At 42.5% G+C, this 16,345-nt stretch overlaps 1 protein-coding gene across 1 annotated transcript; it reads right to left on the reverse strand.

Moving 5' to 3' along the window:
- Positions 1-1,620: 1,620 nt before the first annotated feature.
- Positions 1,621-16,087, reverse strand: prdm1a (PR domain containing 1a, with ZNF domain). The gene is made up of 7 exons (XM_075466139.1): positions 15,860-16,087; positions 12,719-13,054; positions 10,685-10,804; positions 9,061-9,313; positions 4,395-5,488; positions 4,033-4,161; positions 1,621-3,923 (listed from the first exon to the last, which is right to left on the reverse strand). The coding sequence occupies exons 1-7, from the start codon at positions 15,884-15,886 to the stop codon at positions 3,318-3,320; spliced, it is 2,565 nt and encodes an 854-aa protein (XP_075322254.1). The 5' UTR covers positions 15,887-16,087; the 3' UTR covers positions 1,621-3,317.
- Between the last annotated feature and the right edge of the window lie 258 nt (positions 16,088-16,345).

The raw sequence follows: 16,345 nt of genomic DNA on the forward strand, positions 1-16,345 counted from the left end.
AAGATTTAAATATAAATTTTTCTTTGCGAGACGAACAGATAACTGCACTTAAGTTTTTCTTGAAAAAAAAGGACGTTTTCTGAGTTTTGCTCACCGGGTACGGTAAAAGTTTAATTTACCAGCTTGCTCTGTTGGTGGGACGACGCTCTGATTGGTTGTTTCGCCATCCTATTGCGTGGCGTTGAGTGCAGAGGCAACTTGACAGACAACCGTTTATCCCGCCCACACTGCTATCCAGCGTCAATAAAAGCTGTACAGGTCTGGCTTGCTAGGCTAGTGAGAAGGAGTTTACGATGGCGACAACATGATCAGTGCTGTCAAGGCGTTCAGTGCAAAACTGTCATTGTACATTCAGGAAGTGAAAAGCAGAAGATTTCAGCACTTCCCCTCTATCTCAAAGATGCTGGACAGTCACACAGGTGCAGCCAGCGTTTTAAATGTGTCCAAGTATTGGGACCTCTTATCAAGGCTTGGACAGGAGTTTGCTGACAGATTCAGTGACTTTGAGAAACTTGAGCCCTGTGTGACATTTATGGCCAACCCTTTCATGAATGTGGACATAAGTGAGATTTCAGGACAGATGGCTGAACTTTTCTGTGTCGATCCTGTGGAAATGGAAATGAAGGTTATAAACCTTCAAAACAATGTGCAGTTAAAGTCTCAGCAGCATTCACAGCATTTCTGGAGCTTTTGGTAGAGCCAGATAATTACAAGACGCCTCTCGATAATTATGAAAATCTTCACCAAGCAGCTCTGAAAATGTCTGCTTTGTTTGGGTCTACATACCTCTGTGAGTCGGCTTTTTCTGACATGAATGTCCTGAATCAAAGCTCAGAACGAGACTGACTGATGAACATTTAAATGACTCCATAAGAGTGAACTTAAGTGGATACACTCCAGCATACACCTCTCTTGTTGACTCCTTGCAGTGTCAGTCATCTCACTAGCTAAAAAGGCTGAACTTCTGAACACATTCACACACACACACCTTCACTGCTCAATATTGAACTGAACTAAATGGTTTTTATTGTGAATGCAATTTTTGTGATGTTTTAATACAGAATGTGAGATGTGGACAGTAACATATTGTAAATGTTCAGGAAAAGAAGGCTTATTGAGTTTGTTTGTTCAAAATGAGCGATGATAATAAATGTTACAAAACACAAGTAGCTCTCGGCCATTTTTATTTTGTTAAAGTAGCTCTCAGAGGGAAAAAGGTTGGAGACCCCTGTTTTAGACGATGCAGGTTCAGTCTTCTGATGTCCTGTTCTGAGTCACTCTGAGCTCGGCTCCCCGTTCAGAATTCTTCTTATTTTCCAAGCAGAGAGTGCTCTCACTGCTATCTGCTGCTGCTACAAACTCCTCATAAGTACTTCAAAAAGACAAAAATATCCTTTTAATAAGGAATAAAAGGCGGCTTAAAATGTCAGTGGAATATATGGAATCTAATAAATCACTGCGTTACTCTACAGTACAACTGTAGCCTAAAACATGTTGATATGATGGTATAGTCATGAAGGTGTGTGGATAGTTTAATTTCCATTATTAAAGATGTCTGATATAGCGAGAGACACTCAGAAAGAACAACACAGAGAGCCGCAGGGTTCAGATTAGAGCAGTCAACATTTATATCATAATTTACACTTTTCGACATTTTGCACATAAATAACTATGTAAACCAGAATGTAAACAGAGACAGTTATTTAGGGAATTCTCCTCTGGAGTTAAAGCTCTGAACATAGAAAGAGACGCTCTGGTCGAACGTTAATATGTAATGAAACAGAGGAGAGAGTTAGACCTTCAGAGTTCAGGTTGATGATGTACAACTGCTACAGAATATCAGACATGTTGTAGTAACATTAATTTCGGTCTTAACACAAGTTTGACCAGTTTCTTATATATTGTGCACAGTGTGAATGGAACAAGCATCGGCACTGAAGACATCAAATAAAAGGAAGGGGCCAGTGCATAAAGAAGGGCCGAGGTGCTTGGGTGTTCTTAACAAGGCAGGGGACAGGTTAAGTTGAAAAAGGGGCCATTGTTTCTTAACAAAAATATAGAAAAAAAATGACAACAAGATGAAAATTTCAAATATACAAAAACAGGAGACCCCAGCTAAAGAGCGAACACTTCATCATATACACAAAATCTCCCTTTCTTCAGCGTTTGGATTTCTCAAGTCCTTCCTTTGTTTAGATTTTTCCCTTTTAAATCTTTTACATGCAAAAAAAATCCAACTGAACTTTGGTTTCTAGCATCTAGTGTGAATCCCCCCACAATCTATTCTGTTAGGTACTAACAGGGTTGAAAAAAAAAAATAGACACAAAAGAGGAGGGTAGGTGGGTGGGGGGCTAACCAGCCTCCAGAGTCCGTTATGTGCTACATGTAGAGCGGACTGCCGCTCCTTTGGACCGCATGAAGAGCTGCTCTCCAGTTTTGTTTGGTTTTGCCTTCTTCAAGTAGAGAAAAATTCAAATAAATATAAAACTCCCATCTTCAGCTGTCCCTTCAAACACACACATACTCATATCACATCCACACTGAGGTAACCGTTGTGAAAAATATACAAAAAAAAGCCCTTTTTTGTTTAATTTAAATTAAAGAGGCATCAAAAAAGGACACAGACATGCTTTAGGGAAGATATCAGGGAGGGCTGAATAAAAGCTCTTCTCTCTAAATGAAATGTTTGTGCCATACTTTGGCTTTTTCTACTTTTTTAACCTGATACTTTGGTTTGTGTATTTAAATAAGTAAAACCCTGAAGAGTGGACATCTGTGCTTCTGTTTGTCAGAAATCACAGGACAAATGTGGGCATAGAAAGATAGAGTGACTATCTACAGAGAAATGGCCACAGAGAAAAACAAGTTAACACCAACAGAAAAAAAAAACGTTTTGTTTTTACAATGTTTTCACCCCATCAGTGTATCCATCCTTTCCACTTATTGCTTTTACAGACAAGAAATGAAAAGCATAATAAATTAGATTATACAATAACTAATTGATCAAAAAACAAAGACATTTGAAAAAGATTCAAAATCATACAATACAGATAACAGAATTATATTAATTACATTAAAGGTAAATCCTCGTCAGATGATTGTCTAAGAATAATAAATGCCGAAATCACTAAGTAGTCATGGGACAGTGTCTTACAGCCCTGAGTACGTGAGTCCCTGATAGGTTGTAAACCTGGTGTGGTCATGATGTCACTCCTGATGACAACCAGACGGATAATTATTTATTTACAGCTGTTGCTCCTGGCAACAAGTCCGCCACGCAGGCTCAAATTTATGTCTCTTGTACCTAAAAGGTATTTTAAGCATCATCCTCTGACTCCTGCTTGACAGTAATGTTTGCAGGAAATGGTGGGATGGGGCTGCTGTGCCGTATCTTGATGACCGACGTCTCATTCTGGGACTCGTAGGTGCCATAACCTGCAGACAAAAGCTCAGTGGCACTACCTTTGTGGTGGGGAAGGAAATGGGGGGAATTAAGGTCAGTCTCCCTCCATACCATCCCCAAGACTTGCTTCTCTAACATGGCGTCCATCTCCACCCCTCCTTGCAGCTGCTCTAGCCGCTCAGCGTGCTCGCTGATGTCAAAGCGCTCGATCTCCTCATTGGCACGATGCACCTCCTCCAAGGCAGCCTGGCTAGAAACAGATGGACTCCCAGAGCTGGAATTTGCTGCCAGGCAATTCCCCTTCATGTGAAGACGCAGGCTACACAGGTGGATATAATGGCGATGACAGTGGGGGCATTTATGTGGTCGCTCACGGGAGTGTAGGCGCTTGTGTAGCTTGAGGTGGACAAACTGGGTGAACTTAGCCGGGCAGAGTTTACAGTGGTAGGGCTTCTCCCCGGAGTGAAGACGCAGGTGAGTTTTCAGGTTGCTGGTGCTGCTGAAGCGCTTGTGACAAACCTGAAAGAGGAGATCAAATAAGTTCTATCAGTCGCTTGCAAAAAAAAAACACAAGCTCACATTTCATTAATAATGAGGAATCAGCTCATCTTCTGAATTGTTTTCCCACCTGGCATTCATGTGGCTTCTCTCCAGTGTGGACCAGGTAGTGTTTTTGCAGATGAGCCAGTTGAGTGAAGCCTTTGTTACAGGTTTGACATTTGAAGGGCCTCTCTCCACTGTGCACACGAAGATGAACCTGCATGCCAGCAACACAAGACAAGAGAGGACAAGATTACTTCTTTATTCAGATAATAAACATTTTAATGTGAGAACATCCTGGTGACATTCCTTGCTCCTTTCAGTGACATAAACCTGTTCTGCTGCATACTGATTAAACTGCAGTTCTTACAGAGGACAGGAATGACAGTAAGGATGTAAATCAGATGAGCAGACATGAGGTTAAAAAAAGACATAAGTCTCAAGTCTCACCTTCAGGTTCGACAGCTGCCCGAAAGTCTTACTGCACACATTGCACTCATATTTGATTTTGCCATTCTGCTTCTTCAGAGGATAAGGCAGAGCCTTGTAGCCCGCTGAGCATGTGCCACGCTTAACTTTGGTCAAGTTAATAGCCTCTTCATCGGAACGATGTTCGCTAGTGTTGCCCAGCAGGGCTGAGGTAGGCTTAGTGGGCACATGCTCACTGGGAGGTGCTGTGCCTGCTGTTGGGGAGCCGCTGGAGGGAGCATGGGCTGGTCCGTGTGGGTTAGAGTGCCCGTGATAAGGATTGTGAGGCCCTGCTTTGTCTCTCAGAGAAGTAGCGGCTGAGAAGGCACTGGTGGGCCCAGGGAGGAGGACGTCTCTGTGGGCTGAGATGGAGGAGGGGTGCACATGTTCTGGCACAAGCAAGCGCCTCCCTGCTGTGTCAGAAGGAAGGAAGGGAACATGAAGGGGCAAAAGGCTGCTGTACGGGGAATACATTCTAGGGAAGATCCCTCCTACAGTCGGGACGCCACCGCCAGGCAGAGGATAGTGATGGGGTAGGAGGTAACGTGAGTAGGGGGCCCCTGGAGGGTAGAAGGGGGAGGAGAGGGGGGCAGATGGTGGGGAGTAACCAGGGTAAGAACCCAGTCCAGTGGAGTAGAAAGAAGCAGGTGATGGTGCTGGCCCAGACGGGCTCCCCTGGGGGCTGCTGTCTGGGCTGCTCCTTGCAGATGGACTCGGTGTGGCTGAAGACTGGTTACCGGGAGAATGAGTGGAGGGATAACCAAGCCGGCTAGGTTTCCGGCTGAGGAAGTCTTCAGAGATGTGAGGGTGGGGCCTGAGAGCCGGGTAGAGGGCACGAGGGTACAGGAGGCGCTCTGGGCTGTCAGCACAGCGAGGGCGGGTGGGGAGGGGCCGGCTGGGCTCCCTCTTGGTTGACGAAGAGGTTGAGGTGCTGTTGGTGCCACTCAGAATGGAGAGGACACTATGCTCTCTCTTGGGCTGTGTAGGGGTCACTGCAGCAGGAAACGGGCTGGATGCTTCCACAAAGCGCTCCTCGCTGCTCACCTGCTGCCGCTTAACTTCCAAAAGTGACTGCTCTGAAAAGACACAAAGAAAGAAATGAGGTCAACAGGAGTTCATCAAACGGGCCTCTGGTTTCCATAGAAATTATAGAAATCTTGTCATTTAAAGAAGTGCTGAGAAAATAAATAATGTATTGTTTTTAAAAACTATTTGAGTTTGGGTGTCTCAGTGTTAAGGAACACCATAAGTAGCTCAGCGGGCCAGTTAGGGTGACAGGACTGACGAACGAGGGTAAGGGACCTGAGAAGGGGTGAAAGACAGGAAGCGAGGCGTGACATCTGCCTTTGGGCATTGTGTGTGGAATATGTGGTGTGTGTGTATCTATAAAATCAAGATAAAATCAGCATGGGGGCAGACAGACAGGGCTGATGGAGGGTTTCCTGCTAAAGATATCCTCAGAAAAAGCTTGGCCTCCACCTGCCCTCCACAAATACACACAAACACACCCACACCATGTGACAAAGTACACACATTTAGGCGCCTGCAGACAAAGGCCTCTGTCTGATTTGTTGACTCTCCCACTTTTGGACATCTCGCACACACCTCTGATCTAGCCCCTACTTGGAAAGTTTTTTCTGGTCATTTGCTATTGTTTCCAGGTCGAAGGTTGAATTAGAGAGCTTCCTCCACAGTCACTCACACCTACTGTCTTTGCTCCATGATGAAAGAGTGGATTAGGGGAGAACTCACTCACACACATTCTAAAAGCCCTGGGATGTCAGTTAGCAGCACATCTTGGCTGTTAAATTGCCACAGACGGGCCTTAAAATACAGCCGTCTATTATCCATAAAGCTCATTTACTGCCCAGGCAACTCTTTACCATGAGGTCGCCCAGAGGGGAGTGTGCGTGTGTGCGCATATGTGTGTGTGTGTTAGAGAGAGATGGAGATTGTCAAAGTTAATCCTTAGTGCCAGCGCTGGTGAAATTTGCTTCACTCCCCCGATTCACCTCCTCACTCACACACACACACACAGCCAGTGACCCTGTCGTCAGTAGTATAGCGGCAGTGTGTAAACACTGAGGTTATCAGTTAGTCTTCTTCCTCCTCCTCTTTCTCTTCCCTCCATCCCTCTTGCAGAAAACAAACAGGGCGGCCATATTGGAGATATCAATCTGTCAACACGGCCCTTCTGCCAGGAAGTTCAAGTAGTCAGTTGAGGGGGAAGGAGGCAAACTCTACCCTCTCTGCCTCCAACTTCTTTCTGGTCTCTTTAAGTGGCAAATATATCAGTCGGATTGACCGCCACACTAACACACTCACACACATGTGCACAGTATGTGTGAGCTTACATGTGCTTGAGATGAAAAGAGGGGTGTAAATGTGTTGGCATGTTACCCTTATGAGTGTGTTCGTGTGTGTGTGTGTGTGTGCAAGAAGAGAGAGTGTTTTGTCGGTGGACCAGAGCGTCTTTGAACACACACACATAAACACGCATGCAAATAGATGACAGGTGCTCTCAAGTGCTAACACTTTAAGAATGCTAAATGACGGCAACAAAAAAGAGTGAGAGAAAAAGGGAGAGGAGAAAGTGAGGAGCACCGAGCGATGTCATGCACGCACACACGTATACACACACGTCTGGTTTTGCAATGACTGTGCTCGAAAGAGCAGAAAGCTGAGAATTAAAAGCACGATGTAGTTGTCACTCTCCTCAGGAATATAAAACAGGATGTGCTTTGGGCTGGAGACTCTAGCACCCCCTTTCGGGTAGCAAGTGTAATTTTCTAAAACTGGAACACACAGTGAAATGCGTTTCTTTACTTTCCCAAGTTTGGTCAGAATCTAATGAGCGATATCTACAATTTCTAGTCATTAATGCACTGAAATGCAGTTCAAACCAAACAAATGAAAACTCTTCTCGTTCATCAAAAAGATTGAGCATATTTGGACGGCCTAATCATTTTGGGAGTGGCCAAATTGTCAGTATCTCACAAGCTCCTGTCATCCAAACTGACACAGACTATTGGAGACATTTACACTGTAGTTTGCTGGCAAGTTTCCGAAAACATGGAGACATTTTGCATCCTTTGCATTTTATGTATCCATTCTACATCAAACAGCATTCATTGCCAGGCCCAAAATTTGAGCTTGAAATGTTTCAGAAACTAACCGACCGACTTCAATAAAAGGGTTGGCTGCCGTTCAGTGTAATGCATAGGATTCATTACTGCAGCTTCCTCTCGTTTTACCTTTTGCCCTTTTAGTTGAGTTTCAGTCCAACGTGAATTACTCACAAGGATTGTGGTTTTTTCTTGGTTTTACTCAGCCAGTGACATTATTTTCTGACTTCCTTTTAGAGCTAACCTCTATTGAGCCAAAGCAACTGTCTGATGTTGTACTCATTTTGGGAAGCTTATCAGACCGTAAAAAGAAAAAAAAGTTTAACCTAAAAGCTGTGTGGCTCAAAGACAAAATTGCAGCCAAAATGCAAGTCACTGGCTGGTTAAAGCGTGTAAGGCTTAAGGCTTAAATGACCAAGGAAGCAAATCAAAGACAACATAAATAGTATAAACACAATGTGTTGGGAAGGGGGGAGGAGGGCAAGTAGAAGGGTCGAGGAGGGTGGGGGGATCCCTCCTGCCTGCGTCCCCCAGGTCATGCGCATTTTTCCCTGGGTACTGGAGTCACTCTGGCTGGGTGTGCTGGTTCCTCTGCCACCTTAACACTGCTATTAGCCTGCAGTCACACCTGGAAATTTACTCAGCTCCCAGTATTTAGTCTTTGTTTTCCTCTTGGCTCACGCTCTCTTTGATCAGTGCAGTTCGTCTGCTGTGTCATGAATATGTATGCAAGTTGAATTTTTGTGTAATATGTTTCATATATAATTTTCTTGGGGTTGAAATGAGGTGCGAAGAGAAGAACTCTTTCAGTTTGAAAAGAAGAAAAGTTTAGAAAAAGTATATCAGTTTAAAGAAGAATATTTATCAGTGTACATTATGTATTTCTTCGTAAGTACAGAGAAACTTTTAGCTGTGTTTGTCATAAAAAGGTCAATGAAGCACAGAGTCGAGCAAACACACTCTGTCTCTGCTCCTTTTATTGAGGCTGAGCAAAGTTTGTGTGTGTGTGCGTGTGTGTCTGTGAGAGCTTTTATGTTAAAAGCGGGTCTTTAAGTGTGTAAGACTGTGGCATTAGGGGCCATATCCCCCTGTGTGTAATTACACTGTCACTGGCGCACACACAAAAATACAACGATGGCACTGACAGGGATGAAAGGTTGTTGGTCTTGTACTCTTGTGTGTGCGAGATAATAACAGACTAACGCTGAGAGAGGAAGGAGACATAGTTACACTCAAAAACGCTGTTAGGCTTTAAGAGCGGCGACAGGACACGCTAAAGACAAACACACACATGCACACGCTGCTTTTGGTTTCTTGTATTTTAAAGTAAGCTGGCCACTGCTTTGGGCTTTAATAACACCATCCTGACTTCTGATGTAAAACTTTATTTGTCTATTGTCTGACAACTTGTCTGTAGAAAAAAAGCCATTTAGATTTCATTCATAGATAGTGAATGTCCTCAGTGTGCCTAAAGCAGCTTTACTGTTCATGGATGGATTAAAAAGTAGGGAAAATGAACTTACTAAGTTTCTGCATCATCAGCTCTCCTGACGGTGGGTATCGCAGGCGTCGGGCGAAGTCGTGGCAGTACCACACGAGCAGCTCTGCACCAGCAGGGACGGGTTTCACAGTGTAGAAATAAATCTCCATGCCGTTCTGACACGCCGCCAGGTTCTGCTCCGATGCAGAGTGGGCCGGGTTCACGTACCGCATCCAGTTAGAGCGAGTCTCATCCAGGCCGTCGACAAAGTGGTGAAACTCCTCGTCCTCATAGATCTGGAATGAGAGAATGAGAGTTGTTTTGCTTGAATGTTTTAAATGTAACTGTGTTACATTCTCTCATTAGAACAAAGCACCAAAGAGTCCAACTTTTATCACAAATTGACAAAGAAAAACCGACATAAACTAATACCTCTAAATTCCCATACTCTCTTTCTTTAGAAACCATCTAACTACTTTTGCTGCTGGTGGTCCCCAAATGAGAACATCTTTTTTTGCTGAAAACTACTTTCAGTTCAAAGCAAATGCTTTGGTTTTAAGCTGATCAGATCCTACTCATCCCAAATAGCTGGCAGAAATCAAAATCCACACAAAATTCAAGCCTGGGTCTTAAAAGGTCAAAGCATTGTGAAAAAAAATTGGCAGGAATTTCAACTAACTAATCGGCAAAAACTCTATCTAATAAATAAAGTATTTAACTAAGTACATGTCTAAACAAATGAATAAGTAAATTAATGAGGAAGAAATGGAAACATGAGGAATCAAAAGAGAACAAAAAATTACACTACAATTAAAAAAAACGCCATTAGCTACGAATGTGCCAAATTACACAAACACAAGTTTCATAGGCTACAGTGAATTAAAAACAGAAACTAACTTAATCAAGTCAGAGAAAGCCATATAACTACCATCTAGTGATTACGCATTGCCCATCATCCAGATATCTTTCTTTTAATCTCATTCTTCATCTATCTTTCCGATCCTTACCATGTCTCTCTGTTTGCCTTCATCTCCTTCAACCAGATAAAAAAAAGACAGCGAGAGAACCTGCCACGGAGGAGGAGATCTTTCTTTATATTCAAAGGCAAAGGAAGGACCAAGTCATTTTCTAACTCTCCTCCCCCTCTTACTTAGTCTGTATTTCATTCTTCGTCTATCTCAGCCTCTAGTTTCTCTCTCTTTCTATGAGCATGAATGGAACACCCATCATTTTTTGTGTCTGCCTGTGGTTACTCAAATCAAATCCACCACGTAGACACACACACACACACACACACACACACACACACGCACACACACACACACACACACACACACTGTAGGCAGGGGTCAGGTAGGTGGTGTGTGTGAGTGTGTGTACTCTCACTGTCAATTACCGGTAGTGATCGAGCGAGTTCTACCTAACTATGTGCAAGTGTGCGCGGACTTACAGGAACCTCAGTGTGACATTTTTTTTTGCGTGAAGATGACATCACATCCCCATCTTTCCTTGTACACGTACACTCACACACACAGACAGAAAACATCAAGCCCAACTTCCTGTTCCACTGACTGACTTTAGACGTGCGTGACGTCACAGGAAGGGGTCCCTCCGGCTTCTGAGGAAGTGTGCATGTCTTTGTGTGTGTTTTGAACGTGTGTACTCACCCTCCAGAAGTACTTCCGGTTAGCGTCTTTGGGGACGCTGTCGGCTGTGTAGATCTCCCCCACCAGGGGACCGAAGCGAGTTCCTTTGGGGATGTACTCCCTGCTGCAGACACCAACCACCTGCACAAATACACACAGACAGGTTAGAAACTTTGCAGCCTAAACACAGTATTAACGTACAAGACAGTGACTTGATATTCAGGAGAATGATGTCTGTTTTTTAAACTGTGGTGCACATCCGTCAGCGACATGTATCATTAAGTCTCATTAGGTCTTATTTGAAATATAGACACACCATGTCAACCAGCTGTCAACTGAGACGATGATTAATGAATGCCTCCACACTTCAGTTCATTTCGAGCTCTGTGTTACGTGTGCTTAATTGGCTCAACTCTAAAATCTCTATCAAACTTCACACCTTCACTCGTTGCCACATCAACCCAAAACCACTGCCACTTCAGATGCTTCAAGGGGAAACATTAGCATACGCTAAAGAAAAAAAATCATCAGTTTCTTTTTATTTTATTTTCTCATGCGATTCAACCAACGCACAGGGAGAAGAAGAAGAAAAAAGCAAGGGATTATGTGGTGACTAGACATTAGGCACCAGCCATGGATTGAAGAGAAACACACACATTTTATTCATGCTAAACCCACGCAAACAGAAGTCTTTCCCAAACCCCCTTGTTCCCTGGTGTCATGGGAAATCCCCCTTTCCTCTTTTTCCTCCATAAGATCAGTCTTAAGGCCATGTTAGTGTGCATGTGTGCGCACAGGTTTTTTGACTTATTAACAGACTTTTTGCAACGCTGTCCTCCTTTCTTTGAACTTAAATTTAGTTTTCTTTGATCAGCTTCTCCCTTCTTCCTTTCCTGGTCACAATAAATATTCGCTGATAGTAAATCAGCTCACAAACAGAACACACTCTTCTCCTTCTTTCTCCCTCTGCCTCCTACTTCAGTTTCCTATTGACAAGCCTCTGATGAGAAAATCTATGTGATCACGCTGTATCCCTGACAAATTCACAGTGTCTAAATTGACGAAGTTTCAACCCTCTGACCTTCAGTCACGCTTCTGTTTCCAGTCCAAAATGCTCTGGAAAAACACTGCGTGCATTAGGCTTTTGACTTTAAATAGGTGATTTTCAATTAAACAGCATAGAAGTCGAAGCTGAGTAGACTTCTCCAAATGAAATTAGCTGTAAAACATTTTAGAAGCCAAGCAACTTCTGTTTTTCACTTTATCACATTCCCAAAGGGTCATTTTGATCTCGCTGTTATCCAACCCCAGTTTCAACCTTTGACATTTTACTTTTTCACACTCGGTTTGATCAATGCCAAAAAAGTTATCCTTTTGCGTCATTGCGGCAGATTGTGAGTTGAGGAAGATTTATAGAGGATCCATATCAGGAAAATGAGATTGTTTGATGTTTAATTAAAAAAGAAAAATAAAGGAACAAAATTTAACACAGGCTTCATGCTTTTTCTGATCAGGCATGACTGAATCATAAGTTCACATTGAAATGCTGTAACTTTGTCAGTCAGAAATTAGACTTAAATCAGACTTAAGCATACTTAAATTGTTTAATGTGTTGTGTCTGTTGAGGTGCAGAAGTGCGCCCCCTGCCTGCTGGGTTGGGTATTTTTAGGTCAGACATCAGAGTTGCATAGAACATGACACACAGCACTTGAGACCAGGCTGTCAAAATGTTCTCAGATGATGAATTAGTTTTCAGTTGGATTCGAGCTTTTGAAATTTGCTTGTAATTGTGTTTGTGTGTGCATTCTGCCTCTGGCATTTCATACACCCACAAGCACATACATTCCTTTGTGTGTGTATGTATGTGTGTGAAATTTTACGAGACAGGACCCCCTGTTCATTACATGACCCACATCTGACTCACTCTTGTGTGTGTGTGCATTTACAGATGGCTTTCTCTGTTTGTAAGTGTGTAAAAAATGGTGTCTGGAGAGAAAGTTTTGCTGTCTGCCAGTGTGTGTGTGAGTTTGTGTATACTGTACGTGTGAGTCTGACCTCCTTGCTGCTGGCCAGGTGTTTGAAGGCTAAGTTTCGGGGCAGCGATGCCTCGGCTCTGGTTGTCGTCATCATCACAGCATCACTGTCTGGCCCCGCCTCCCACGGCGTGTCTTTGACAATGTATGTGCACTTCTCCTCGAACTCTGGTTCTGTCCACTGTGTCATGTCTGCCTCTTCCATCTCAACATCTACGTCTGTGTCGGTCATCGTCTCGGCTCCATCTGAGCTTGTGCTGGTGGCTGTGGAGTCCATCTTGGCTTTGTAATGTGTGTCGTCCTGCTCCATGGTGTGCGCCCCCTCACTGGTCAACATGGCCGAGCTATGAGAGGTCGCCTGGTGGAGAAGCAAAGGAAAGGATAAAGGGTATATCAATTTATGAAGTTTTATCAAAAATATTTACAGAAATGAAAACTCAGAACGGGCAACAGCACTGTAGAAAAAAAATGTAATAAAAAGAAAGGGGGCAGATGGAAATAATAAGGTGTGGAAGGGAAGAGGCAAAGAAAAAAGAAAAAAAGGTCAAAGGAAAGAGAAGAGAAAGAGAAAAAAGCAATGCAAAAAACTGGAAGCAAAAGAAACAAAGAACCATGGCAGAGAAAAGTAGAAAATGACTGAAAAGAAGATAAGAAAAAGGTAAAGAAACTGGACGAGTGGTGGAAAAGAGATAACGAAGAAAGGACGAAAAGGATGTGGGAGGAAAAAGATAAGAAATAAAAGGAGGATAAAAAAAGATTTGGACGAAACGAGATAAAATGCTGTGATGAGATGGATCAAGACAAAGAGAAGAGAGGAAGATCTGTGATTATTATGTGTGGTGACTCATTAAGAAAAGAGGGGGGGTCTGACTAATGCTGGTGTCACACACAAAAATACACACATAATGTGTGTGGACATGCACACAAAGCAAAAGGCAGGAAACTTCTTGTCAACCATTGAGACTAACTGTTAACCAATTTGGGAAACAAATGGAGGATTCATTCGTTAATTTAAGGCTCGATTCATTCATCACTCCAGTGAAAGTCCAGAAAATTGGATTGTCTTTTAATCAAAATCACATCACACTACCTGAATAACCTTGATTTGTTTCACCCATTGAAGTAACTTCCAGGTTTAGACTTTAATTGAACTGATTGATTTCTCATTTTAACACAAACTTTAAGATAACTTGAGCTGAGATAGTAACCTGTAATCAAACACAATGATAGACTGATTGAGGAAAGAACAGATGGTAGAACTTCAGTCTTTGAATAAAATGTTCCTGTAAACCCTTAATTATATGAAGAATATTAGGTATTATAATGAGTTTAACATTTGTATCCAGTAAAATTAAAACGAATTCTAGCAAATTAATCATTGAAAATAATCAAAAATGCACTTCAACGTGTAACTTTTTTCAAAGCTAACTTGTAAAAAATAGTTTAAAAAATAAGCCAACTTACTAATGTGAATTTTTTTTAGGTACATTTCCTCCTCCTCTTTTTACTCCTGTCAGCATTTCCTCCTCTTTTCCTACCCAATGCAAATGTAACGTGTGCTTTCTGTTTGTTGTTTACATTGCACTTAACTATTATTTATTCAAAAACATGGAAAATTCACTCGGACAATGTGGACGTAATTTTTGCCATGTTTCCTCCCTCTTTATCCCCCTCCTCCCTGTTGCTCCCTGGGGTTGAAGACAGAGGAAGGAAATGCTGTCTGTGTCTGAATGAAGCTAAAATTGGAAGCAGCGGAACCGGCAAATCATCCCAATTCCCTGCGTGTGTGTGTGCCTGTGTGTGTGTGTGTGTGTGTGTTAGTAATGAACAGGGGGAGTGATGAGGAAGGGAGCGTCAAAACTTTTCCATTTGGGGGGCCACGGCAGCGCAAACAAAACTTCAAACATGATCCCACCCAAGACAATCCCACACACACACACACGCAGATATCCACACAGGGACAAACATGCTGCTGGTCCCACGCAGACAAGCGGAAAGCAGCAGATCTTCAGTGACCACACTCAACTCTGCAAATTCTTCTGGAGCCACAAGAAAGAAAATTATTTCACATCCAACTGACTCCAGTCACAACTACGATTTTAAGCAGGAACAATGTAATCCTTTTTATAAATCACACTTCTTACGGATTTCCAAAGAAACATCAGTTTGCAAAACTTATTAAAAACTTTATCCAAGTTAAACAGTCTACACCTCATTGAACCCAACAGTTAAATTGAACAAAGCAAATAGTCAAAATTTAAATCCAGTAAAAACCATAAGGATCATCATTTGTCTTCTAAAACTATGAAATTTCTCGCAAGAAATCAGCAGCTGCACCTTTTTCCACAGAGAACAACCCTGAACAACAACAGTTTCTGCCCCATTTGCCATTTAAATCGAGCCTGTTAAAGAGTGATCATATATGAAAACCTTTCTCGATATTTCTGCTCTCCGCAAAACTCATCTTTGCATAACAGCTGCAACAATGAAAACTAATAGTGAAACCAAGAACCAAGAAACAATTAATTTCTCGTGCATTTAGACCAACTGAAAACATGAAAGCTGAGTCTGCAAAAAGTCAAATTTGTGGCTAATTAAACATTTGAAGACGAAGCTCCCCCATATCAGTAAAAAACAGTAAAAGGAACTCACTGATCAGTGTGATATCCACATGGAGAAGTCAAAACTTCAGTGATGTCACAGTTTATTTTGTAAGAGCAACTTTTGTTCAAATGTTCCAAAAAAAATTATGCAAGTAAAGTCTTGAATCCAAACTGAAGATATCTACAATAGAAAATACCCAGAGCTGAACCCAAAATGGTGCAAAAATCCACAGCAGCAAGGTTTGAATAAAGATCTCCTCTTGTCAAAGTGGGACAGTCTCAGTCATGAAGCAGAAATAAAATTCTCTTTAAAAAGTTAATAAATTGGGATTCCAGATACATAATTGTCTTAGTTTTATTTTCATTTGCTGTTTCTGTCTGTTATAAAATTTAGTGCAGTTTCTTAAGAGCCAAGAGAAAGAAAGTTACAAAACCAGAAAAGTTCTTTTTTAGTGTAATGATCAATTATACAACAATTTAAGACTAAATCTAATGTTGTTTCTTTTCTCCCTTAGAAAACATAAAAAGTCAGAGGGTGTTAAGAGCTGATCCGTACTCACCGTGTGACTTTGGTCCCATCCACACATAGGGACGAGCAGTCAGATCCTCTCCCTATATGAGTGTGAGGACAGAGTGTGTGTGCAGGACAGGTGCAGTTCTCCCCCTCTGTCCTTCTCACTCCGAGTGCTGATACTCCACACGAGCGTAACTGTTTGTGTGTGAGCACTGAAGTGTGTGTGTGTGAGTGCAGGAGTGTGGAAGTGATCCACTTGGAGTCGTGTTTTCAAATGAATGCTGACAAAATCAACATCTCTCTTACTTTGTCTCTCTCTCTTCCTCTAAGCCACACCCCGCAACTTCTTTATCCTCCTCCTGGGTCCGCCCCCGTCTTACTCATGCACACACACGCGCACACACACTTTTCTTTGCAAAGAAGCAGCAGCAGGCGCTTTCACCTGAGGCCATTAGTTACACAGTCACACACACACACACACACACACACACACGCACACACACAAACTGAAAACAACTTTTATTCGGTTTAA

This window comes from Odontesthes bonariensis, chromosome 5 (assembly GCF_027942865.1).
Source record: "Odontesthes bonariensis isolate fOdoBon6 chromosome 5, fOdoBon6.hap1, whole genome shotgun sequence".
Lineage (NCBI taxonomy): Eukaryota > Metazoa > Chordata > Actinopteri > Atheriniformes > Atherinopsidae > Odontesthes > Odontesthes bonariensis.

Coding starts and splice junctions, on each gene's coding strand:
- prdm1a (XM_075466139.1), bottom strand. CDS start 15,886: ATGTGTGGATGGGACCAAAGTCACACG. Junction 13,055..15,859: donor GATGGGACCAAAGTCACACG/GTGAGTACGGAT, acceptor CTTCTCCACCAG/GCGACCTCTCATAGCTCGGC. Junction 10,805..12,718: donor ACCTGGCCAGCAGCAAGGAG/GTCAGACTCACA, acceptor GTATTTGTGCAG/GTGGTTGGTGTCTGCAGCAG.